Source organism: Sinocyclocheilus grahami, unplaced genomic scaffold (assembly GCF_001515645.1).
Source record: "Sinocyclocheilus grahami isolate Dianchi unplaced genomic scaffold, SAMN03320097.WGS_v1.1 scaffold107.1, whole genome shotgun sequence".
Classification (NCBI taxonomy): Eukaryota; Metazoa; Chordata; class Actinopteri; order Cypriniformes; family Cyprinidae; genus Sinocyclocheilus; species Sinocyclocheilus grahami.
Genome location: NW_015505286.1, coordinates 1,149,324 through 1,174,853, shown reverse-complemented (window position 1 = coordinate 1,174,853; position 25,530 = coordinate 1,149,324). Strand labels below are relative to the sequence as shown.

The 25,530-nt window shown below is 36.6% G+C and overlaps 1 protein-coding gene across 3 annotated transcripts; it reads right to left on the bottom strand.

Moving 5' to 3' along the window:
• Positions 1-1,153: 1,153 nt before the first annotated feature.
• LOC107588762 (pyruvate dehydrogenase (acetyl-transferring) kinase isozyme 3, mitochondrial-like) lies at positions 1,154-25,530 on the bottom strand. Of its 3 annotated transcripts, XM_016276993.1 has the most exons (12): positions 25,507-25,530; positions 24,408-24,428; positions 17,220-17,361; positions 7,484-7,555; positions 6,735-6,919; positions 5,770-5,859; positions 5,617-5,694; positions 5,436-5,512; positions 2,147-2,248; positions 1,947-2,060; positions 1,757-1,870; positions 1,154-1,671 (listed from the first exon to the last, which is right to left on the bottom strand). In XM_016276993.1, exons 3-12 carry the CDS (start codon positions 17,327-17,329, stop codon positions 1,528-1,530), a joined length of 1,086 nt encoding a protein of 361 aa, XP_016132479.1. In that variant the 5' UTR covers positions 17,330-17,361; positions 24,408-24,428; positions 25,507-25,530; the 3' UTR covers positions 1,154-1,527. The 3 variants fall into 3 exon arrangements, with proteins under 3 accessions (XP_016132479.1, XP_016132477.1, XP_016132478.1); XM_016276991.1 differs by lacking the exons at positions 24,408-24,428; positions 25,507-25,530 and adding an exon at positions 18,355-18,616; XM_016276992.1 differs by lacking the exons at positions 24,408-24,428; positions 25,507-25,530 and adding an exon at positions 18,355-18,616 and having other exon boundaries at positions 2,153-2,248.

Here is a 25,530-nt window from a genome sequence, read left to right as displayed (position 1 = left end):
ACATTGTTCTAAATACACACATGCAACACACTGTTATCGACCCAGTCATGAGTCATACATCACTCCATTGTGCTTAAAATGGATCCAAAGCTCACCTTAAAGTGCTACCAGTGATTGGGTATTATGTTTCTATCCTCTAAATTCTATCCTCAGTAGAATTTAGCAATGCACTGAAATGAAAATATTTGAAATGCATTCTGAAATTCACAATACACTGGGCAAAAACTGAAACTAAACAATTTAATCAACTAATTATTGATTCAATTATTTGCCAGTATCATCGCATAAATAGTAAAAAAATATATTTGATAGTAAATTTAATTTCATAATTTATACTACAAAAGTTTGGGTTGGTACATTTTTTTAATGTTTTTGAAATATTTCTCTTATGCTCACCAAGACTGCATTTTAAAAAAATCAAAAATACAGTAAAAACAGTAATATTGTGAAATACAATTTAAAATAACTGTTTTCTATTTTTTTATATTATTTATTCCTGTGATGGCAAAGCTGAATTTTCAGCAACCATTACTCCAGTTTTTTTGTATCACATTTATGTAAATATTATTTATGTAATGCATTTATTCAAAATATTTTGTAAGTCTTACAAAATAAGTCTTTCCTGACTATTTTGATCTATTTGTTGTATCTTTGCTGAATAAAAGTATTAAAATCTTACTGACCCCAAACTTTTGAATAGTATGTATAATTTATTTGTATAATTTTTGGGATTAAATTTAGCATACAGAAGCCCCATGGTACATCATACTAATAAACTGCTACATTTACATTTATTAATTTGGCAGACGCTTTTATCCAAAGCTACTTACAGTTGGCAATAAACATGAGAAGTTGTGGCCTAATGGTTAGAGAGTCGGTCTCGTAATCCAAAAGTTGCGGGTTCGAGTCTTGTACCGGCAGGGATTGTAGGTGGGGGGAGTGAATGTACAGCACTCTCTCCCACCTTCAATACCACGATTGAGGTGCCCTTGAGCAAGGCACCGAACCCCCAACTGTTCCCTGGGCGCCGCAGCATAAATGGCTGCCCACTGCTCCTGGTGTGTGTTCACGGTGTGTGTGTGTGTGTTCACTGCTGTGTGTGTGCACTTTGGATGGGTTAAATGCAGAGCACTAATTCCAAGTATGGGTCACCATACTTGGCCACATGTCACGTCACTTTCACTTTCGAGAAGTGCCCGTTATACAAGGTTTTCAGTTCAAAATAGTAAAAAGCTAGGACAGAAGGATGATAATAAAAGAACAGAAAAAGTGAATGCATAGAATTTTAATTTGTATTATTAATGGAGGTACTCACAGAAGAGATGAGTTTTCAGTTGTTTCTTGCAATATTCTCCACATAACATCCTCCACACTCTCACTATTGTAAAGCTATTATTTTCAGACCTTTAGAAATGGCAGTAAGCAAGTCCTATAAAGGCCAAATATCAAGTTTCCTTATGTGGCAGTGTTCTGTTTAAGCTTAGCTGCTGTAATTCCATCACTATTACTGTAGCAGATACAATAAAGTCATCTGTTGGCGTTATACGTGGATGCATCTCGTGGGTCACTGCTCGGGTTACTCCAGTCATCAGCCTCAGGACCTGTCTGGTAATGTCGCCACGCTGACTTATTGAAGACTGGAAGACGCTCAAAAGACTCACTAGAAAGAGCCTGGAGAGAGTGGGAAGAAAACCATTTCTAGTTTCTAGTTGAAGCTAATGTTATTACTCACAAATAGAAATGTCAATGCAAATACCTTAAGATGAATTACTGCATCTGTCCCGAACCCTTCAATTGAGTACAGGTTCAAGTCTCCCTGAAAGTAGCGTGCATAAAGTCTAGAGATTGGCAGTCCATAGCCAAAACCAGCCTGCAGAGATGATATAAACAGGTTGCATGAAACCACACATACAAATACAGACTTATGCTGTCTGATGATTAGTTACCAGTGGGACAGTAGTTTGTGAGGGATCCAGACGTGGTGTTGGAGCAGTGGAATACATGTAATTGAAAAGACGATCAATCTTTCTTAAGGGGACACCTCCACCTTTGTCACTAATCTAAGAAGACACATTAACATCAAATTAATAAAGTGCAGAAGTCGCCATAAATATTCATGTTTTTGTGAAACAGTCTTGTGTGGAACCTTTACTGAGAGATCCTCTTTTCCCAGAGTAACCATTGCTTTCACTGGAGGAAGCCCCTCACTGCTGTTTTCATAGAGCTCCACTGTTGCCCGCATGGAATTCTGCAAATGTACACATAATACAGTAACTTACCTAAAAGATCTATAGAAAGTAAAAAGAATAAAATAGCTGACAAAAGTCCACCTAAAACGTGATCATTTGAGAAACACTTCATTGCATTCCACTTTAAAGATCACCTAAAAATATGAACAAAGTTTTGGTGACACTTTATAATTAGGTTTCATTCGTTACCTTTAGATACAATGAACTACCAATGAAAAATACCTTTATAGCATTGATTTAGTAATCTAAGTTAATGGTAATTTCTACATATACTAATATTTGTATTTAAAATAAATTAACATAAGTTATTATGTTATGCATTATGAATGATTATCAATGTTATTGACTATAACAGTTTTTTACTAATATTTTGAATTAGTTTTTATTTTTATATTTTATTTTCATTTTAATTAAAGTTTTAGTAATTTTTGTGTTTATGTGATTTTCATTCGTTTATATATATATATATATATATATATACAGTGGGTACGGAAAGTATTCAGACCCCCTTAAATTTTTCACTCTTTGTTATATTGCAGCCATTTGCTAAAATCATTTAAGTTTTTTTTTCCTCATTAATGTACACACAGCACCCCATATTGACAGAAAAACACAGAATTGTTGACATTTTTGCAGATTTATTAAAAAAGAAAAACTGAAATATCACATGGTCCTAAGTATTCAGACCCTTTGCTGTGACACTCATATATTTAACTCCGGTGCTGTCCATTTCTTCTGATCAATATATATATATATAGTGCTTTGCAAAATTAAATTTTTTCACATTTTCTGTTGCTGCCTTATGTTAAACTGCTTTAAATTAGTTTTTTTCCACATCAATCTACACTCCATACACTATACTGGTAAAGCAAAAACAGAATGGTGTGGAAAAAAAAAGTGACGTGACATGTGGCCTAGTATGGTTACCCATACTAGGAATTAGTGCTCTGCATTTAACCCATCCTTAGTGCACACACACAGCAGTGAACACACACCCGGAGCAGTGGGCAGCCATTTATGCTGCGGTGCCCAGGGAGCAGTTGGGGGCCTTGCTCAAGGGCACCTCAGTCGTGGTATTGAAGGTGGAAGAGAGCACTGTACATTCACTCCCCCCACCTACAATCCCTGCTGGTATGAGACTCGAACCCACAACCTTTGGGTTACGAGTCCGACTCGCTAACCATTAGGCCACGACTTGCCCTATAGTTGTAACTTCGTAAATTTATTAAAAATAAAAAACTGAAATAAGTACATTGCATAAGTATACTAAATATTTAGCTGAAGAACCTTTACAGTCTCAAGTCTTTTTTTGTATGATGCGACAAGCTTTGTTCGGTTACGAGTCCGACTCGCTAACCATTAGGCCACGACTTCCCCTATAGTTGTAACTTCGTAAATTTATTAAAAATAAAAAACTGAAATAAGTACATTGCATAAGTATACTAAATATTTAGCTGAAGAACCTTTACAGTCTCAAGTCTTTTTTTGTATGATGCGACAAGCTTTGTTCATCAGCATTTGGCAATTATCTGTCATTCTTCTCCTCGCCTCTTCACCTCTCAAGCTCTGTCAGATTGGATGGGGGCAGATACACATTTTCAGGTTTCTACGGAAATATTTGATTGGTTTCAATCCCAGGCTGTGGCTGGGCCACTCAAGGACATTGACATAGTCGTCTATAATTGACTGTGTGCTCTGAATGCTCTGGACTGGGTTTTCATTAAGGCTATCTCTATATTTTGCTGCACTGAGCGTTCCTTCTACTCTGACGAGTCCCTCAGTCCCTGCCACTGAAAAACAGTCCCACAGCATGAGGCTGCTACCAGCACACTTTACTTTTGGGATGGTACTCTGCAGGGGATGAGCAAAGCTGGTTTCCTTCAAACATGATGCTTAGAATTGAGGTTCATCAGACCAGAGAATCTTGTTTCTCAGACTCTGAGGGTCCTTTAGGTGCTTTTTTGTAAATACCAAGTGTGTTTTTATGTGTCTTAACTGAAGAGAGGATTGAGTCTTGCTACACCGCCATAAAGCCCAGATTTGTGGAGTGTTGCAGTGATGTTTGTCCTTCTGTAGATTTCTCCTATCTCCACATATGATCATGGAGCTCAACTAGAGAGCACAAAAAAAGGCAGTAGCACCAAACACACAAGCCTATATGCTTCTGTGACCCTTCAATGAAGCAGATTTTTTTTCTGAACTCGTCCACAGATGTGTGACTTGACACAAACCTGTTTCTGAGCTCTACAGGCAGTTCTTTTGACCTCAGTGCTTGATTTTTGCTCTGATATGCATTATCAGCTGTTAGACCTTTTATTAAGACGTGTGTGCCTTTCCAAATCATGCCCATTCAATTGAATTTGCCACAGGTTAACTTCACTCAAAGTGTAGTAACATCTATAAGCAATATGAATGCTCCTGAGCTAAATTTCAACTGTCCCAGATAAGGGTATGAATACTTATGCAATGGAATCATTCAAGTTTTTTATTTTTAATAAATTCGTAAAGATGTTAAAAACCTGTTTTTTGCTTTACCAGTAGTGTATGGAGTGTAGATTGATGTGGAGGGGAAACAAAGTAATTTAAAGCAGTTTAACATAAGGCAGCAACATAAAAAAAAGTGAAAAAAATGACTGTATATATGTGTGTGTGTGTGTGTGTCTATATAGTTTTAAATAATTTTATTTCCGTTTTAGTTATTTTAGTACATAAATTTAGCATAAAGTAAGTCATGTCTTTGCAACTAGCTGAAATAAAGTTTTTTTTTTGCTTTTCATTTCAGTTAACATTTCAAGCAACAAAAATTTAAATTTTTTGATGGTTTTTATTTTAGTTTACTATAACAATCCTGATGTTTATTAATTATATTCATACTGCCCTCCTTTTGATGAAAGTATACCTTGAAAAAAGCTGAGTACAAAATGTTTGAAAAAATTTAAAACATTTTATTCCTTCTACTGTATTATTATTTTTTAATTATTAAACTATTACCAATTAACTATGAATAATTGTTTATTTATAAAATAGCATTAACCTAGATTTTTAAATGATATTAAATGCTCAAATTGGTTGTTTATTTTCTTTGTTTGTATCTAATGCATAAATTAATGCAAACTAATCGAACCTTATTGTAAAGTGTTACCCGGTTTTCTTTCTTCTTTTAAATTAACTGTCAATTTTTCTTGCCTTGAAGAGCTCAAACAGCATGTGGAAAAGATGAGAGGGCACATAGACCACCTGTATAGGCTTCTTTGGAGCTTTGGCTAGCAGACAGAGGGAAAACAAGATAGGAAGGCACAGATAGATTAAAAGAAAGTATGATTTTGATATATGCTATTAAGGACAATAAAACTGATAACAGTCTCACAGTTGAATTCCCCGATCTTCAGTTCAGGTGCTGTCATGTAGTACTGCTCACAGAGCATCTTTGCTGTCTCATATGCATCTGAGATAAGAGATCAGAATCTTCAGAACCATGTTTATTTTATGTATCTATGCATTTTAGGTATGTTTTGCTCACCTGTCACCACCTCAGCCACGTTGCAGGCTGGGTCGATGCTTCCGATGTGTTTTGGTTGCGCAAGACAAGCGGCGTCACCAAAGAGAAGAGCTACAACAAAATAGAGATCTGCTTACTGCTGTACTTTAGTGGTCTGAGACAATATAAAGACATGTCATATTTAATTAATGTAGTATGAGTGACGAATGTAGCTTAAACGTAGTTCAGGCAGACCACCTTAAGTCAGCTTCAGTTATGTTGCACAAACACGCGTTAAGACAGCTTTCAGTCACTAGTTTGTCACACAGACACTCGCTTCTAGCTCGGTGCCAGACAGCTTCAAAATTTCAATTGTCGCGCAGCTACTCGCTTTCATCACAAACACTCACACAGCCAACTTTCAAACAGATGAAATTATTTGTTCCCCACTGAATTTCACTTCAGATTCAGTTTAGTGATCTTGAACTCACAATTCACCACATTGACCAGTATAAGCGGCTTGATTAGAAGTGACTTCAGAACAATACAGTCAAGATCAGCCCTCCCTACATGAAGGAGTGTGACATCAGTAGGATCAAGCATCTTCACCACACCTGGATAAACTTCACTCTCCATTCATCTGAATGTGTCTTCATAAGCTAAGCTAAGTTTTCCTTTTCTGCTCATACTAAAAGTTAACAGGTTATTGGCAACGTGCTTGATTCTATGTCATTAACGGAACAGATACTGTTTAGCAAATTATGTTTATCATTGGAATATTCTTGCTGTTTGGCTAAGCTGTTTTTAGGAAACGTGCTGATGATCAATAGGGATAATAAATTGATACAATGTTTTGTGGATTTTCTTGTGGACAGCTCAGAATCTGAACCCTTCAGAGCAAAGCCTGCCGCCAAAATAATGTTCAGGACCTCTACAATAATTTTAATCAAACAAAGTGGTCCTGACTGAACTTAACATGTATCAAACAGGAATGTAATGTCACTCACTGTGCTGGTTGATGAGCATGCGGAAAGAAATGCGGTTGGTATAGAAGCGGTCAAGGAAGTACTGCACATTGCTGCTGATGAAGGGGTCAAAACCAAACTTCTCTTTGTATTCGATGACACCCTGGGCCATAGTGGGCACCACGTCATTGTGTCTGTTCCGAATCTTAATCAGGATCTCTAGGAAGCTGAAGCCCACAATAATGAGTTGTTTACCATTGGAGGACTTCAGTTGTTGAGATAAAATCAGGTTTGAACTGTTATACCAAATTATGCAGCAAACATTCATATTCAGTATAAATTCACGTTTAAAGGAATAGCTCACGCAAAAATGAAAATTGCTGAAAATGTTGGATTCTTAATTATGGATTTGTTTATTACAAACACACAGCTTTTCACTTCGCAAGACATTAACTGATGGACTGGAGTGTGGATTGTTGTGATGCTTATTTTAACCTTATTGAACTCTCATTCTGATGGCAACCATTCACTGCAGAGGATCCAATGGTGGGCAAGTAATGCAATGCTACATTTCTCCAAATCTGTTTCCGATAAACAAATAGACTGAACAAATAAATCTTGGATGGTCTGAGGGTGTATGAATTTTTAGCAAATGTTCATTTTTGGGTGAACTATTTCTTTAAATGCACATACCTTTAAGCAAGATAAAAGAAAACTATTTTAGACTTTCCCTGGCAAAATTGTATGCGCTGAAAAACAGGACAGCATGTTTGCAAAGGCTGCAGACTCACTCATTAAAGGTGTGGGGATCTTCTGGACTTCTTGTTTCGTACTCTAACAGTTCTTCAAAACTGTGGCTGTACCTGATACCACAGAAGAAGAAAAAAACATGCATTAAAAAGTTACATAATACAGGACTTGTATTATATAACATACATTTATAAGGCTTATATTTAATAAGGCTCTTCTCTGCTGGCTATGGGCTACTCTACTTCCAAACCTAAATACTGCACATGTGCTATTCAACACAGCACTTTGGGATTAGCATTTTAATTAATGCACTACTTTTAGTATTTCATCAGTTAGCAGCATGTATACTCTGCACAGTATGCACTAAATATCTAGATTTGCGAAAATGAAGCAGAATATGTCTACTGCACTAATGTAATGTGCTCAACCTTTTCCAGTCTGATCCCCACAAATCTGATTAGACTGCCAAAATCTAAAAACACTGCTTTATTCAAAAGTCGATACATTTGGAAAAAAAAGATGATCTCTGGATGCCACTAACTTCATAACAATGTTGCATACTACTATATGTCAGTCGTGGAATAATTAAGTCAAGTCACCTTCACACAGTGCTTTGTACATTACAGATTGTTTCAAAGCAACTTCACTGTGTTAAACAAGAAAGTAACATAATCAATTATGCAAACTTCAAATAGGAAGCAAATCCAATTTCCGCTGTAAAGCAGCTCTCATAAGACAATATTGTTATTATTCAGCTCAAAATAGTTCAGTGTTGATTCAGTTCACTTCAATAACTATAAAGGTCATGAATCATGAAACAAGTTCAATTCAATGATAAGCAGCTATAAAAAAAGACAGCACTTCAGCGAATGCAATTCAGCTATATAGCAGCTCTACTGAAGACAATACAGTCATTATTCAGATCAAGATTTCTTCTCATCCAAAAGAGTCAGTGCAGTCAAATGAATATTACATGTTGTTTTGACCCAACTATGCAATAAAAAGCAACAGTGGCAAGGAACCCAAACTCTTGTCAGGTGACACAAACCTTGAGAGAAACCAGTCTCAGTCGGGGGACCAGTTCTCCTCTGTCAAAATTAACAAAAAGGGTGTGGAATAAAGCCTTTTCACAAAATAGTATGTTGTACTCCAGGGACCGTATTCTTAAAGCTTCTAAGAATCCTTTCAGAGAGCTCCTAATTTAGCGTAAAAATTTCTAACTAGGAATCTTAGCTTAAGAGTGATTCAGGACCAATCTGACAGCAACTCTGAGCAAGGAAAAGACAAAAATGTTCATCTTAGTGAGAAGGCAGGGCTGACCCCGTTGCTAGATATGACCCATTCTTTTGAAGACTGATTGGTTGTTCAAGAAGAAAAAAATAAGAGCACTGTTAAATAACCCAGTGAAATTTTCCCTATTTTACCCTAATCACTAATAAAGGCTACTTTGACTGATGTTATCAAACACATAACAAGGAGTGCTGTGCGTAAAATCATGTAAGAAAATTCTCTACATTTACGGCGGCAGTTACGACGGGTGTTGTGTACGCAGCGTGTGCGCAGCGTCTGTACACACACACGTACACACACACACACACAAAATAAGAGCACTGTTAAATAACCCAGTGAAATTTTCCCTATTTTACCCTAATCACTAATACACAGACACAGACACACACACACACACACACACACACACACAAACATACAGTGCTTAACAAATTTATTAGACCACCTGCCATAATAAAGAGAGAAAACAAATATTTTAGGAATCTGTCAAAAACTTTTTTTAACTAAAAATTGTTATTTATTGGGCAAATAAACTAAAACAACTAGTTTTTATTCACACATAATAACAAAAAAACTTTTTTTAAATTTTATTTTTATATTTTATTTTTTTAATTTATATGGCTTCCTTTGCTGGCATTGTTTTTAAGCACATTAACACTGTCTCTGTTGTTATTGACTTCCAAATAGTTTCTATATATATATATTGTTGTGTCTCTAATACGAATGGTCACAAACATGATCCCTGCACGATCTAATCTATCTTAAAGGAGACATATTATGCCCCTTTTTACAATATGTAATATAAGTCTCTGGTGTGCCCATAATGTGGCTGTGAAATTTCAGCTCAAAATACTCCACAGATCATTTATTATATCATTTTGAAAATGCCTATTTTGAGTGGAAGCAAACACGCTGTTTTTCGGGGCTGTCTCTTTAAATACAAATGAGCTGCTGCTCCTCGCCCCCTTTTCCAGAGTAGAGCTGCGCCATTACAACTTGTACCTGCTAAAAACAGCTGTTTTGTTTCTGATTATCATGTTCATCACGCTGAAATCATGCGTTTTAAGCCATATTAGTTTAAACTTCTGATATACGGTTTTCTGAGAGCACACGGACAGAAAGCGGCTGTCACAGCATGTGAGTACTAAACTAAGTTTTCATTCACAGACAAGTTTACGTTAAAAACACACACGAGTTACAAAAAAATAGTCGGTTATGTCTGTGAAGGTAAACAGCTGGGAAATAAATGGCATGTTTATTTTAGATCTGTGTGGCAGCAGCAATATACAATTAATAAATCAATAAATCCACTGCTGTTGTCTCCTCTGAGGCTGGGACTCTAAATAGTGTTCTGTGCTCATCTGTGCAGTCAAAGACAGAACAGTTAGCAATGTTTTGCGCAAACTTTCGCCATGGCATTAGATCTAGTACACCGTTGACACCGTTGACCCTTTGCCACATCACCAAGGGAGCAAAATCAGATGCGCTTGTTTTTTCAGACACTTGCAGAAAAAGGCTTACCAAAACAAAGTTACCTTTTCACGTTTCCTTGGTTGGTAGATGCACCGGGCACCTGATTATAGCACTTAAAACCTGGAAAAGTCAGATTTTCATTATATGTCACCTTTAAGTCACTGGCTGCATCCAAAACCGCCTACTCAATGACAGAAAGTGAGGATCTCCTCACTGATGGTGGCATTGCTGTAAATGGTGTGTGATACAGAGTGGTCCGCGCAGGGCAGTTTTGCCAACTTTCCCTGGAGTTTTAAATTGGACCAGTACTCCATATTTTGGGCTCTTTGAATAGACAAGAGAGTCTGCCTTGATGTTCTAGGCTGGAGCAGGTGAACAATGTTGTTATGGTGCAGCCTGGCTTCCACGATGACAGATGGGTCCTCTACGATTTCATCAGAGACCTCTACAGGTTGGGAGTGGGAGGTCCACTTCAGTTCAGTACCTGTCCTCCAGCATAGGTCGTTTAAGTCTGGCCAGTCTGATGACACACCAAATCCCTGTGCCCGTCCATCCAGCTTTCCATTGGTCTTTCTTTTAAAACCCAGGAAGCTGTCTTCCCCACCGCATGCGTGTGGCACCTTCCGTCTTTTAAAATCCAGCAATAAGGATGCTCTGGCCATTCGCCCCATGCTGACATCATCACAGTTTAACATATTGATAAGGTGAGACCGTCTTGTGGCTATGTACTCCCACATGCAGTTTGGAATTCCAAGCCCCCCGTCCTGTCTTTTCTGAAAGATAAAACATCTTGTGGAATGTGTGTTGAGACGAAGCCATTTCCTAACCACATTTACGGTTTTGTTGTCCATTTCACGCAATACTTTTTGTGGGATATGGACATTTGCAAAAAGATGTTGAATTTTAGAAAAAGCTATGTCTCTTATTGCTTACACTTTTACTTTGACTGATGTTATCAAACACATAACAAGGAGTGCTGTGCGTAAAATCATGTAAGAAAATTCTCTACATTTACGGCGGCAGTTACGACGGGTGTTGTGTACGCAGCGTGTGCGCAGCGTCTGTACACACACACGTACACACACACACACACAAAATAAGAGCACTGTTAAATAACCCAGTGAAATTTTCCCTATTTTACCCTAATCACTAATACACAGACACAGACACACACACACACACACACACACACACACAAACATACAGTGCTTAACAAATTTATTAGACCACCTGCCATAATAAAGAGAGAAAACAAATATTTTAGGAATCTGTCAAAAACTTTTTTTTTAACTAAAAATTGTTATTTATTGGGCAAATAAACTAAAACAACTAGTTTTTATTCACACATAATAACAAAAAAACTTTTTTTTAATTTTATTTTTATATTTTATTTTTTTAATTTATATGGCTTCCTTTGCTGGCATTGTTTTTAAGCACATTAACACTGTCTCTGTTGTTATTGACTTCCAAATAGTTTCTATATATATATATTTCTAATACGCTAATACGAATGGTCACAAACATGATCCCTGCACGATCTAATCTATCTTAAAGGAGACATATTATGCCCCATATGTAATATGCCCATAATGTGGCTGTGAAATTTCAGCTCAAAATACTCCACAGATCATTTATTATATCATTTTGAAAATGCCTATTTTGAGTGGAAGCAAACACGCTGTTTTTCGGGGCTGTCTCTTTAAATACAAATGAGCTGCTGCTCCTCGCCCCCTTTTCCAGAGTAGAGCTGCGCCATTACAACTTGTACCTGCTAAAAACAGCTGTTTTGTTTCTGATTATCATGTTCATCACGCTGAAATCATGCGTTTTAAGCCATATTAGTTTAAACTTCTGATATACGGTTTTCTGAGAGCACACGGACAGAAAGCGGCTGTCACAGCATGTGAGTACTAAACTAAGTTTTCATTCACAGACAAGTTTACGTTAAAAACACACACGAGTTACAAAAAAATAGTCGGTTATGTCTGTGAAGGTAAACAGCTGGGAAATAAATGGCATGTTTATTTTAGATCTGTGTGGCAGCAGCAATATACAATTAATAAATCAATAAATCCACTGCTGTTGTCTCCTCTGAGGCTGGGACTCTAAATAGTGTTCTGTGCTCATCTGTGCAGTCAAAGACAGAACAGTTAGCAATGTTTTGCGCAAACTTTCGCCATGGCATTAGATCTAGTACACCGTTGACACCGTTGACCCTTTGCCACATCACCAAGGGAGCAAAATCAGATGCGCTTGTTTTTTCAGACACTTGCAGAAAAAGGCTTACCAAAACAAAGTTACCTTTTCACGTTTCCTTGGTTGGTAGATGCACCGGGCACCTGATTATAGCACTTAAAACCTGGAAAAGTCAGATTTTCATTATATGTCACCTTTAAGTCACTGGCTGCATCCAAAACCGCCTACTCAATGAGTAAGTACTTAATTTAATTAAGTACTTACTTAACGAGCGCTAAAAGAGTAGGTACTCTACAACCAAATCTCGTTAAAGTGATAGTTCACCCAAAAATGAAATTTTTATGTTTATCTGCTTACCCCCAGGGCATCCAAGATGTAAGTGACTTTGTTTCTTCAGTAGAACACAAACAAAGATATTTAACTCAAACCGTTGCAGTCAGTCAGTCATATAATGGAGGTAAATGGGAATCACGGCTTTGAGAGTCAAAAAAACATACACAAACAAAACCAAATTAAATGATCTCTCTGTAAATATTTTGATGTTTATGAAATTTCCTAATTTTGTGGTCTTGTTGAAGAAACAGCTGCCCTTTTACTATGATTGTAGTATTGTGTCTTTTATTGTTATTGTAGTTACTCTTAAGCCTCTTAAAAGTCATCCTCCCTACCCCCAGGGGCACATTAATGCATGGGCTTCAAGGGGCTGAAGCCCAGGGGCCTACACTGGAAAGGGGGGCCACTGGCTGCAGGGAGTTTGCAGCGGTGACAACAGCGTTCTGTAAACAAACTCACACACTCATTTTCAGCGACGCCCTGGTTGTAGTAGCCTATATAGTGAATGGCTCAGTTTAGGTTCCCCCCCACACAGTTTGTATAGTTGGTATGTTCCACGTGTTCCACCGATATTGTCAGACTTTTGGACCCGTTTTGCCCCCGTAATTCTTCCTGTGTTTCCTAAATATGGTATTTTTCCTGTTCTTGTTTAGTTTGATTGCCTTATGATTCCTTGCACCTGAGTTCCTTATTATCCTGTGTATATTAGTTCCTTTCTGTTCCTTAGTTCTTCGTCGGGTCTACTCGTTGTGAACATCATCCTTGTGCTCTGTGTCTCCCTACTGAATAATTAAAGACTCTCGTTTTTGTGAAATCTCCATGTCTCCTCGTTTCGTCATTCCCTTGCTCCAGCGAATCATGACAGATATACTGTAAACGGAATACACAATGCATTCGCTATGCATTCGAGTGTCATGTTAACGTGCAGATTAACAAGAGAACCACCACTGCTTTGTGAAAGCAACTGGACCGGACAACTTTCTGTAACGTCATACAGTGAGAGTTCACTAATTTGCCTGGATGTAATCTGTGTGTCAGATAAAGGTTTTAGATTCAGTCACTGTGTTCCACCAAAGGTGCTGCTTCAGTCTCAATTTTAAATCCAGGGATGGAAAAATAGGAATCGTCCTATTGAGACAAATTTGTGAACAATATTTGAGAGAAATAGGCCTTTTGTGTACATAGAAAAAGTCTTAGATCTTTGAGTTCAGCTCATGAAAAATGGGGGCAAAAACAAAAGTGTTGCATGAGACATGCGGATCCATCCATCCAAGCTTTTATTTAAAGGCGTGGTCATAAAACAGGCAAGGTTCTGACAATGGCAAACAGGGATATTGAGGGCAAGACAAAGAGTAATCTAAAAACGGCAGTCGACAGTAGGGCTGGACAATAATTCAATATCAATATGTATCGCGATATAGTTTTTTTCAATAACGGTGATATGATTTTTAAACACATTTCCTATATTTCGATATACATTACCAGTGTTTCCCACTCATTGATTTATTTGTGGCGTTTGAATTCATTGAATAAACATGAGCACTGCACGTTTCAAAATCAAAACGCGTCGTGGGTGTTTTATATAAATGTATTTCTATTGAGGGCAAGACAAAGAGTAATCTAAAAACGGCAGTCGACAGTAGGGCTGGACAATAATTCAATATCAATATGTATCGCGATATAGTTTTTTTCAATAACGGTGATATGATTTTTAAACACATTTCCTATATTTCGATATACATTACCAGTGTTTCCCACTCATTGATTTATTTGTGGCGTTTGAATTCATTGAATAAACATGAGCACTGCACGTTTCAAAATCAAAACGCGTCGTGGGTGTTTTATATAAATGTATTTCTGAAGGGAACCAACTGTCTTCAGAATAGTTTAGATGGCATTTTAATCTGATAAAGTAGCGTTCATGAGCGGAGCTGCTTTGTTTACAGCCATTACTGGAGAAACCGTTAGTTCCACCCATAGACTGTTTGGTTTCACCGCTCTCACAGCGCCTCCTGCTGGTAGACAATCAGTTTGCATTTTCAATAATAAACCCATTTCCAGCAACATGCTTTTGTTGTTGCTCTATTTTTTTGTTTTCTGAAGCAACTCGGAGCATGTTTCATACTCGTTATCCTGGTTAATGCACGTTTCAATCTATAAGAATAATCAGCCTACACTACCAGTCAAAGGTTTTTTAATGTTTCTTAAAGAATTATCTTCTGCTCACCAAGCCTGCATTTATTTGATCCAAAATGCACCAAAAGCAGTAACATTTTGAAATATTTTTACTATTTAAAATAACTGCTTTCTATTTGAATATATTTTAAAATGTAATTTATTCCTGTGATCAAAGCTAAATTTTCAGCATCATTAGGCCTACTCCAGTCTTCAGTGTCACATGATCCTTCAGCAATCATTCTAATATGCTGATTTGCTGATTATCAATATTTAAAACAGTTGAGTAAATTTTTTCAGGATTCTTTGATGAATAGAAAGATCCAAAGATCAGCATTTATCTGAAATAAAAAGCTTTTGTAACATTATACACTATACCAGGGTTCCTCAAATCTTGCCCTGGAAGGCCAATGCGCTGCAGAGTTTAGTTCCAACCCTGATCAAACTCAGCTACCTGGGATTTTCTAATGATCCTGAAGACATTGATTACCATGCTCAGGTGTGTTTGATTAGGCTTAGAGCTAAACTCTGCAGGAAAGTGGAGCTCGTGGGCCAGATTTGAGGATCCCTGCACTATACCATTCAAAAGCTCTTTTTAAAATTTATATTATAGAAATTATTACTTTCATTTAGCAAGGATGTTTTAAATTGATCAAAATTGATGATAAAGACATTTATAATGTTACAAAAGATTTCTATTTCAGATAAATGCTGTTTTTCTGAACTTGGCAGTTGGCAAATTCATTTTTCACAAGTTTGTAGGTACAGACATCTGTTGTGGCCATTCTTGGCCGTTTTTATGAGGCTTTTTTAATAGTGTTCATATCAGAATTATATCGTATCGACCGAAATTAAGAAATATATCGTGATATAAATTTTGGCCATATCGTCCAGCCCTAGTCGACAGCAAACGTAATCCAAGGGGCTTGACAAGAGGGGTAGTCCAATAACAAGAGCAATAATCCAGGTGAGGTGCAAACACAGTCCGAAACAGCAAGGCAAAGGGTTAATCCAAGATACACAGGCAGAAGATCAGAACACGAGAAAACAGGTAAGGCAAGACTTTGACTGAACTTTGGAATACTTAAACAAGGACAGGGAACTGGCTCCGTAAAGTAGCTATCGCTAAGTAAGTGATATGCGCTTACAATACTCGGCGTTGAATGGTGGTGTGAGACTGATTTATATAGTGTGTGTTATTGGTAGCAGCTGTTTGTGATTGGTTTCCAGGTGAGCTTGTGATTAGTGCAATGGAGCATGGGAAATGTAGTCCAGGGTGATGTGTAACAGTCTGTGTGGTGTGAGAGTCAATATAATGGGAGGGCGACCTCTGGTGGCAAGCAGACGGAAGTTCATGGACAGGATTCATGACAGCTACGTGTACTGCGTTAGGTTAACCGAGACTTGTCATTTGCACTTATATATTGTTGCTCTTTTGTTAGTTTTGACTACTTTTATTGTCTTCATTTGTAAGTCGCTTTGGATAAAAGCATCTGCTAAATGACTAAAAATGTTATCATTAAACTTTATACGGCTGTGATTTTATTAATTAAACGTGAGCACGTGAGTTTCAAAATAAAAATGCAGTTAGCAATCACCAAACAGCCCACATTTATGCCAACGTGTTGTGTTGTTTCGTTGGAATGATGATGAATGATGAATATTTTGTGTGATTTTATTGTCTTTAAATCATACCCGTAAACTCGCATTTCAGCCAGAACAGTTTTGATGGCATTTTCTTTTCATATTACCTCCGTATAAAGCCTGTAATAACGTAGTGTTTACTTTATGTAACGCTATAATTCTGCTGTTATTAAAGTAGAGCAAAGAGTGAATTTGCATATTCACTTATATTCACATTTTACGCAGAACAGTGTTGTGAATTAACTGGCATATTAACAAGAAAAAAAAAATCGAAATTTGACATAAATAATTGTCAGGAAGCTTAAAAAAGAAAAAAAAAAAGTTTTCTAGGGTAGGGGGGCCTACCATAATGCTGTAGCCCAGAGGCCTCTGGTTATCATAAAGCGCCCCTGCCTACCCCTAACACTTTTTGACCTTAAGAGCTCTTTTAAGGGTTAAGATGCTTAAAGAATAACTTTTATCTTTACTAGAATCTTCTCTTTAATTCTATGGGAACACCCAATTTTCTAAGAATTTTCTTAGAATTTTGCCACTAGGAGCAACTCTTTGCACTAAGAATTTTCACGTTATGCTACATGATGTTTTTTTTTTTCTAGGCACATATACACCAAACCCAGTCACTGTTTACTCACAGCTCACACTCATCATCACACCTGCCTTCCTCACCAGGACTCCACCAGTTTGACGGATGGCTGGCTCTGAAGATTGGCGGGCAACAAGGTGACTTCCCTCATCGTATTGGCCAACCTCACTGCCAGTTCTTTCCGCAGAAACATGTAGGAGGTTTTTTCACATGCATTTTCCCTGCCTGGTTAAACAAGAGGCAAGAACAAGTTATTCTTTGTTTTCCGATGATGCGCCTGTTGAGTCTCTGTATGCATGAATGTGCACTTCTACAGCAGAATTACAACTATTGTACAGTATACTGCAAAAGATTAGAAAGACATAAAGAAGTCATTATAAATAATCAGCAAATAGATAATGACCATGGGTTACAATAATCAATCAAGGGCACTAAAAAGGAATGTTACACCTCAAATATTATATACATTATACACACTACCAGCCAAAACTATTATTATTATTTTCCATATTTTAGAATAATAATCATTCATTAAAAAATAACGTCATTAACAGTGAAATAACACAAATGGGGAATTATGTAGTGACAAAAAAAATCCTAATGTAACAGCTATGCGCACACTAGCCATTCATAATAAAGAAATGTGTATTTTTTTATTTATAAATAAATGTTTTTGTGAATATATTAAAGTTTGATAGGCTATTCAAATATATATTTAGATTTTTATTTACTAGGTAATTCAGGTTATATTTTCTGTCCTTCCAAACTTTTGATTGGTACTTTATTTGTACATTATACATAACAGAACCACACATGGGACTCTTTTGAGTTATGAGTTGTGTAATAATGCATTTATTAATACCAAAAACACTTTTTATCCTTTGCAAAATTGGACCAAGTTCATGAAGTTATGACACAGGGTGATATGTAATGGAGAGTCTATTTTTATTCAGGCAGTGTAATGCCACCAGAGCTTTAGCTTTCACTTGACCTTAACAATAAAGGTTAATATACAGTATAAATATAGACAACATGCTGATTTAATCACGGGGAATACGTGGTGAGATTAAAAACTAAATCAACATAAGACACACAGTAGAAATCACTGAAGGCAGGTTTAGCACGAGACAATCGTACTTTTAAAAAATACCATCTGTTGCATCAGTAGCGGTTCTTTAACTCAGTGCTCTGCGTTTATCTCAATATTTCATTACTCACCAAAATCCAGAAATTGTTTGATTGACATCGGTGATGGCGAGAACCTTGAATAATATTCGATTTTTTGCCTGACATCTTTCAGTAAGTAGTTAAACAGTTTCATGATTAGAAAACAAGTCTATCAACTACCATACAGCTCGAGTACAGCGCTCACTCCCGACCTGATGTGGACTGAAAGTCGTATTTCACTCATTCAGCACTTTACGATCCATTTCGTTTCTATAGCGACAGCGTTGTTGTGGCGCTTGTTATCACGCAGAATCTTGTGATCCTCATCACGTGACATGACAGCGCGTGCTATCACTTGTAGGCTTGATTACACTGGCTGCCAATTGGGGATGGAATGTAATATACTGTACTGCCAAAGTACCTGCTTTAAGCTTCAGTTTTGAGCTAACTGTTATACTAGGTTCAATAGACCAATTATAGGTTTGTAAACATTCAGAATGCGCGCGCATCATGGTTGCAGCAAACCCGGGAGAGATAGCCTTTATGGCTAGAGAATTTCACGGATACAGTACAAAATAGCTAGGTTTAAAAAGATTATAAATTATATTGATTAGATGTCATTTTCAAAATGTTCTCCGCATATTACAAGAGCTTGTCACCCAGCGATAAGCACTCTGTTATTTACGGTGGCCGAGAAGTGCAAAACAAATCACAATTCTGAAAACAAAATAACAAATTACAAACGCAAATGCAAGTCTAAAAAACAAAATAACAATTCAGAAAACACAACAACAATTTAGAAAACATTATAACAAGTCAGAAAACACAATGACAAATTCGAAAACAAAATAACAAGTCAGAAAACACAACGACAAATCCGAAAACAAATTAACAAGTCAGAAAACACAACGACAAATCAGACAAACCGGAAGAGGAAGAATCCGTGTATCATTCGATCATTCGTTTTTTGATTTAATATTGAAAGTAGAAAAATGAGAAAACGGCTCCTTTTTCGTTTTTCTCCAAAAAGCGAGAAACGAGAATTCAGATTAAATTTTTGTTTTTCGTTCATGGGTGGAAAAATGAATAAACAGCTTGAATATTTCATTTCTACATGTTGTCACGAATCCTGTCCATGGACTTCCGTTCAATCACCACCAGAGGTCACCCTTTCCATTTTCATTTCTGTCACGAATCCTGTCCATGGACTTCCGTTCAATCACCACCAGAGGTCACCCTTTCCATTTTCATTGACTCTCGCACTACACACTGTTGCATAGCACCCCTACATATCCCCTCATTCATTGCACTGATAGCACACCGCACTGATTGCACACAGCTGTTTTATATCACTCACTCACTATATAACACTCACTCAAACAACCATTCTCTGCCGAGTATTGCTTAGCCGGTCATTATTCCCTGTTTTCCTGTCCGTGTTTCCTTGTTTTGCCTTGCCTTGCTTTGCTTGTTTTCTCGGTTTCTGATCTTTGCCTGTTTTTCTGGATTTATCCCTCTAGTCTCGCCCCTGTGATTCTGTCTGCCGATCGTTGACCTATGCTAGCCCTAGGACTATTCTTGTGTTTTGCCCGCCATATACCTGTTTGCCATTGTTCGATCCTGCCTGTTATGACCACGTCTCTTAAATAAAAACTTGCAGATGGATCCACACGTCTCGCATCTCGTCAGCCCCGTAACACATGTGGGCGGGAATTAAACGCCCCTTTCTGCTGATTTGTCAGCCGAAGATCAAACCGTGCCTTCATCAGTTCTTCCGCAGTATCACGCAGCAGAATAATAGTCCTCCACTGCTGCAGTTGTATGGATTCTTAACGCATTTATTGCAACTACATTGAATCTTTTTTTCATCAAACAAACAGTCAAATGAATAGCTCGACACAACTCGTACCGGGGCATAGTCTAGACAGGTCTTTCTTCTGTGTAGATATAAATTCTATTCTTTGCATCAGCTGGGCATGGCAGGGTATGATATGACAGCTGTCATAGCCTACCCTGCTCACCCAGTAAGTCTGTTTGTTTAATTAAGAAATTAATTAATTTGTTTCAAAATAAATATTTTAAACACTAAGACAAAAAGGAAAGAATAATAAATTGGCTTGGGTTGACCTATGTTCACTTTGGAATAAATCACAGTAGGCCTATGTATCATGATAAAAAAAAAACGACTTTACAGTCTGGAAATACTTTAGGCTATAGCAAATTATTTCTTGGACCCCCTATCACTTTAAGAACCGCTGGTCTACACAGAAGAAAGACCTGTCTAGACTCTGCCCCGGTACGAGTTGTGTCGAGCTATTCATTAGTCTGTTTGTTTGATGAAAAATTTGAAATTGATAAAATGGGTTATTAATCCGTACAACTGCAGCAGCGGAGCACTATTATTCTGCTGCGTGATACTGTGGAAGAACTGATGAAGGCACGGTTTGATCTTCGGCTGACCAATCAGCAGAAAGGGGCGTTTAATTCCCGCCCACATGTAGAAATCGAATATTCAAGCTGTTTATTCATTTTTCCACCCATGAACGAAAAACGTAAATTTAAGCTGAATTCTTTTTTTTCGGAAAAAAACTAAAAAGGAGCCGTTTTCTCATTTTTCTATTTTCAATATTAAATAAAAAAACTAATGATCGAATGATACATGGATTAGGTAGATATAGTTTGAGACAGCGCCATTGGTTTGGGATTACTCACCGCTGACTGGACGAGACATCTGTCAATCAACGTATACAGGAAGAACAGCAGAGTCGTGGTAGAAAGTTCGGAGATGGTATTAAAGTAGTTCAGTTTAAATGTATTGTATGAATTGTCTAAAAAATACGGGGTGTCTATTTACATTTAGTTAAAAGTTGCATTTGCGTTTGCAATTTGTTATTTTGTTTTCAGAATTGTGATTTGTTTAGCACTTCTCGGTCACCGTAGTTATTCAACGAAATTGACGTTAGAGAGTGGGATAGTTACAGATCCGAAACAGGGATGACGTTTTTGTGGGCGGGGCCTATCTGGAGGCAGAAAATGACGGTTTTCAAGTGGCAGTCTATGGAGCCATGGAATAAAAGAATTTAAAAAAGGTCAATTTGATTTTATATTTCAAAATTCTGACTTTATTCTCGCAATTCCGAGATTATATCTCACAATTCTAATAAGGAAAAACAACTCGTCATTCTCTCTTTTCTCCTCGGCTCTTCTGGCTTTTTTCCCTTAGATTTGACAAACTCACTATTTTTGAGTTAAAGGGGTCATATGATGTTGCTAAAAAGAACATTATTTTGTGTATTTGGTGTAATAAAATGTGTTTATGTGGTTTAAGGTTCAAAAAACACATTATTTTCCACATAATGTACATTATTTTTTCTCCTCTATGCCCCGCCTTTCTGAAACAAGTTGATTTTTACAAAGCTCATCGGTCTGAAAAGCTAAATGTGCTGTGATTGGCCAGCTATCCAGTTCGCTGTGATTGGCTGAATACCTCAAGCATGTAACGAAAATGTTACGCCCCTTACCATATTGCGATATGATGCCCTGTCAGGCCGATGATTCAAAAACATGGAAACCCATTATAAACGAGGCATTCGTTGCATCCAGTGGGGACATAATTATGGATTTTAATGACTTATACTGTCTTTTTACGCGTTGCATTGCATCGCGCCGCGTAAACAAAACCATGTCTGCATTTGTGATCGGAGAAATTACAAACAACAAGCCCTACTCTACACTGCCCAAAAAACTCGCTTTAAATATAAAAAATATAAAATATAAAAACTCTTTAAATATAAAAAATTTACTTACAATCTGAGAGTCAGAAAAGTCGGCATTGTAGTCTACTCTCCCAGGATCAGTAAACAGTCCTCCATAAAATGTGCTGCACACATCTGAATATTTGGGTTGAACTGTTCTGGAACAGTGTTGTAAATACAACTTAACCACTGATTTCTAGTCGTGTCCATTTTTGGAAGACCAAACAAAGTAGTTTCGCTTTCACAACGAAACACACAGTGCCTTCACGACATGTCAGCGCCGGCAACAACAATACTACACTGAGAATAAAAGTTAAGCCTTCTTTCTTCGCATGAACATTTGGGTGGCGTTATGCAAATCTTCCCAGATAGTGACCTGGACATGTGGGGGCGTGTTAGAACGAGCTGTTTTAGGTAGGCGTGGCTGACTCTTAACTTTTATAAAGAATATCTCTTTGGATTTGAGACTTTAGTCTTTGCAACTTTACAGATCGTCTTTATGCACCAAGAGCTTGTAACACTCCAAAGAGAAAGGAAAAATTGAAATCGCATCATATGACCCCTTTAAGTCGAGTTATAAAGTCCGAATTAGGAGATATAAACTTGCATTTACGAGAAGAAAAGTCAGAATTGTGAGATAAATAAATAAATGTTATGTAAAAATGTTAATAGTAAGGTTTAAATAATATTTCTAATAGTAAGCTTTAAATAATATTTCATGCTGTAACTGTAGGGCTAATACAATATGTCCCCTATGAACAGCATATGTGAATATTATGTAGACCTATTGTTTAAATCGAAGTTATGCTTTAAAAGTAGAGTAATCATATCAGTTTTCACCCATAGTATGTCCATTTAAACGTCTGCGTTTAGCTTCAAATGGCGTCTTTGATGACAGTATTCTATAAAAATTATTTGCATTCCGATCTTGACATCAAAAGGCACAAAAATATTTTTTCTTTTATTCCATGGATTTTACCCATTTATCTCCACTTGTTCCCAGTGTTTTTCTGCAACCACTATGCGCGCGCAGCTGCAAGTGACGTAACTGTGACGTCTACTCTGAATTGGTCTATAGACTCTTCAATAGCCCTTAATGGGAGATCAATTAATAAAAAAAATCATGTACTTCATTTGTGACCTTGGATTTGAGTTGAAAATATATTTAAGACAATACACGACAGAGCCTGCAGTTATGAAAATACATTGTTTGCATTGTTTCACTGTTACAGTGCTGCATATATACCACAGCATATCATTCATTTATGCTAATCATTTTCAACATTTTTGTGAACATTTTAAAAAGCTGCTGCAAGTTCATTTTATTAACCAAACTGTGATCTAGAATGAACATGAAAATAAACATTAAAAATAACCTTTTCTGAACTAACACTCAATTAATAAACTGACTTCTTGTTATTTATTTATCATTCATTCATTCATTCATTGTAATTACAAATTTAAATCAATCTAGAGGCAACTGCTGGGCCACCATTTCGATACCAGAAATCCAGAATAAGTAACTAATGTGATATTCTATAAAAAGTAAAGATCTAGGATAAAAGCAGCACAAATTTGTTTTATGTGTAGTTTAATGTCCTACAAATAATACAACTTTGGTTAACATGAGCCATCAAAAAATTTTATATTTGTTAAGCAAATAAACAACAATAATAAAAGTTAAAAGTCACTGCAGAATAAATATGTTACCAAATGAGAACATATCACTGTGTACATACAGAATTATTAGTTAATAGAGTAGAAGTAATAGAGTACTAGGAGCTACTAATAAAGTACTGTAAGCTATTGTAATGTAAGTCACATTTGTTGCAAAGTCAAATGTAGCAAATGTAGATTTGATGTTAAATAACTTTTGTATAAACATGTAAGGTTAAACCTTATATGAAACATATATTGGCTATATACAAATATTTTAAGCCTATTACATTAATCCCAAGACTGCATAAGCATCCTCCGTAGTCATTTAGACAGTTACATGAGAGGTGATAGCTATGGGCAGTCTAGAACTTACTGATATCTGCAACCTCAGCAACCATTAATTACACAGTAAAAAGAGAGATAAAAGAATATGGATCAGCTGTTATTTAGAAAGTTGATAGCCAGTGGAGCTGTTTGTAAACAGGTAAGATCAGTAACAGTAGATATTTTTCACTGTAATGTCTGATGGCAGCAAACAAATCATACTTGCATGCTTTTGCTTTTCATAATAGTGAACAAATAATATACCTTTGTAATACCCCCCTCCCTAATGCTGTAGTTCGAAGAATATAAAAATTCTGTGGAGATTGTTCTCAAACTGTTCCAGATATGATGTTTGCAATCACCCACCTATTCATTGTCAACAGCTGTCTAAAAAAAATTAAGAGAGAGAGAGAGAAAGAAAGAAAGAAAAAATAAACCAAGGAGCTTATTAAATCTATGTGTTCACTGTAACTTAATGAACACAATCTGTCAAATACCACCTAAGAAAAAAAAACTATAATATATTTATTTCATTCAAGTGCAATATAGATTTTTTTTATTATTATTAAAAACGTATATATAAAGGAATCAGGAAAAAAAGTTGTTGAAGTTATAGGGCTATGGCAAGAAATCTTGCTCTTATATAATATATAATAACAAACAACCCTTGAATATAATAACAATCAACCCTACTCAACAACTGGAAAGAAAGATTTCATAACAGCAGGATGAATCACAACAGTATAAGAGACAGTGTCATATTTCCCTCCATTTTTAATTGAGAAATTGTTTGTGAATATGCTGCTTTATTTTTCACTTTTTTTTTTATTTTGACAGATCTTATTTTTGCAAGTAGCACAAAAAATGTAAGCCTGTCAACAATTAAGTAGGCTACAAAGAAATATTCAAGGATGTGTGCCGACTCATCTGTGCCAACCACAACAGATCTCAAGTTAATAAAACCAGTTTTGCCTGTCACATTTATGAGATCGCCCAGGCATGTTTTACATAGGCATGGATACTTGTTATGGCACATTATACTGTACAGTGAAGCAGAAAGAAAAAGAAAGCAATGCTTTTCGAGTTTGATTCTTTGAGTGGGTTATTATCTGGGCAGTGTGGGAATATATGCATTTGTTGACCGGCAGGTAGCTTAGAGCTATTTGTGGAAACCAAGCCTAATGTTTCATGTTAATCAGCTAAGAAGCTCAGCACACCTCATCTGCAGTCTCTCACTCTCACCAGGATAAAAGCACTGAACAAGTCCTCTGTTCTATACAAGATCAAACATTTCCTGCAAAAACAGAAAGCAGCGTCTAATGGCTTGGAGCATATTGATTAAAGTTATAACATGGATGGTTTGTTTGTTGTTATTTTCTTTGTCTAAGCCTTCTGTCTACTTTGAGATTCCATGACAATGACGATTCTGTAATTAATCTAATTCAGTTACTACTGAAAAAGACACCTCCAAAGGTTGGTGCTTGTTTTG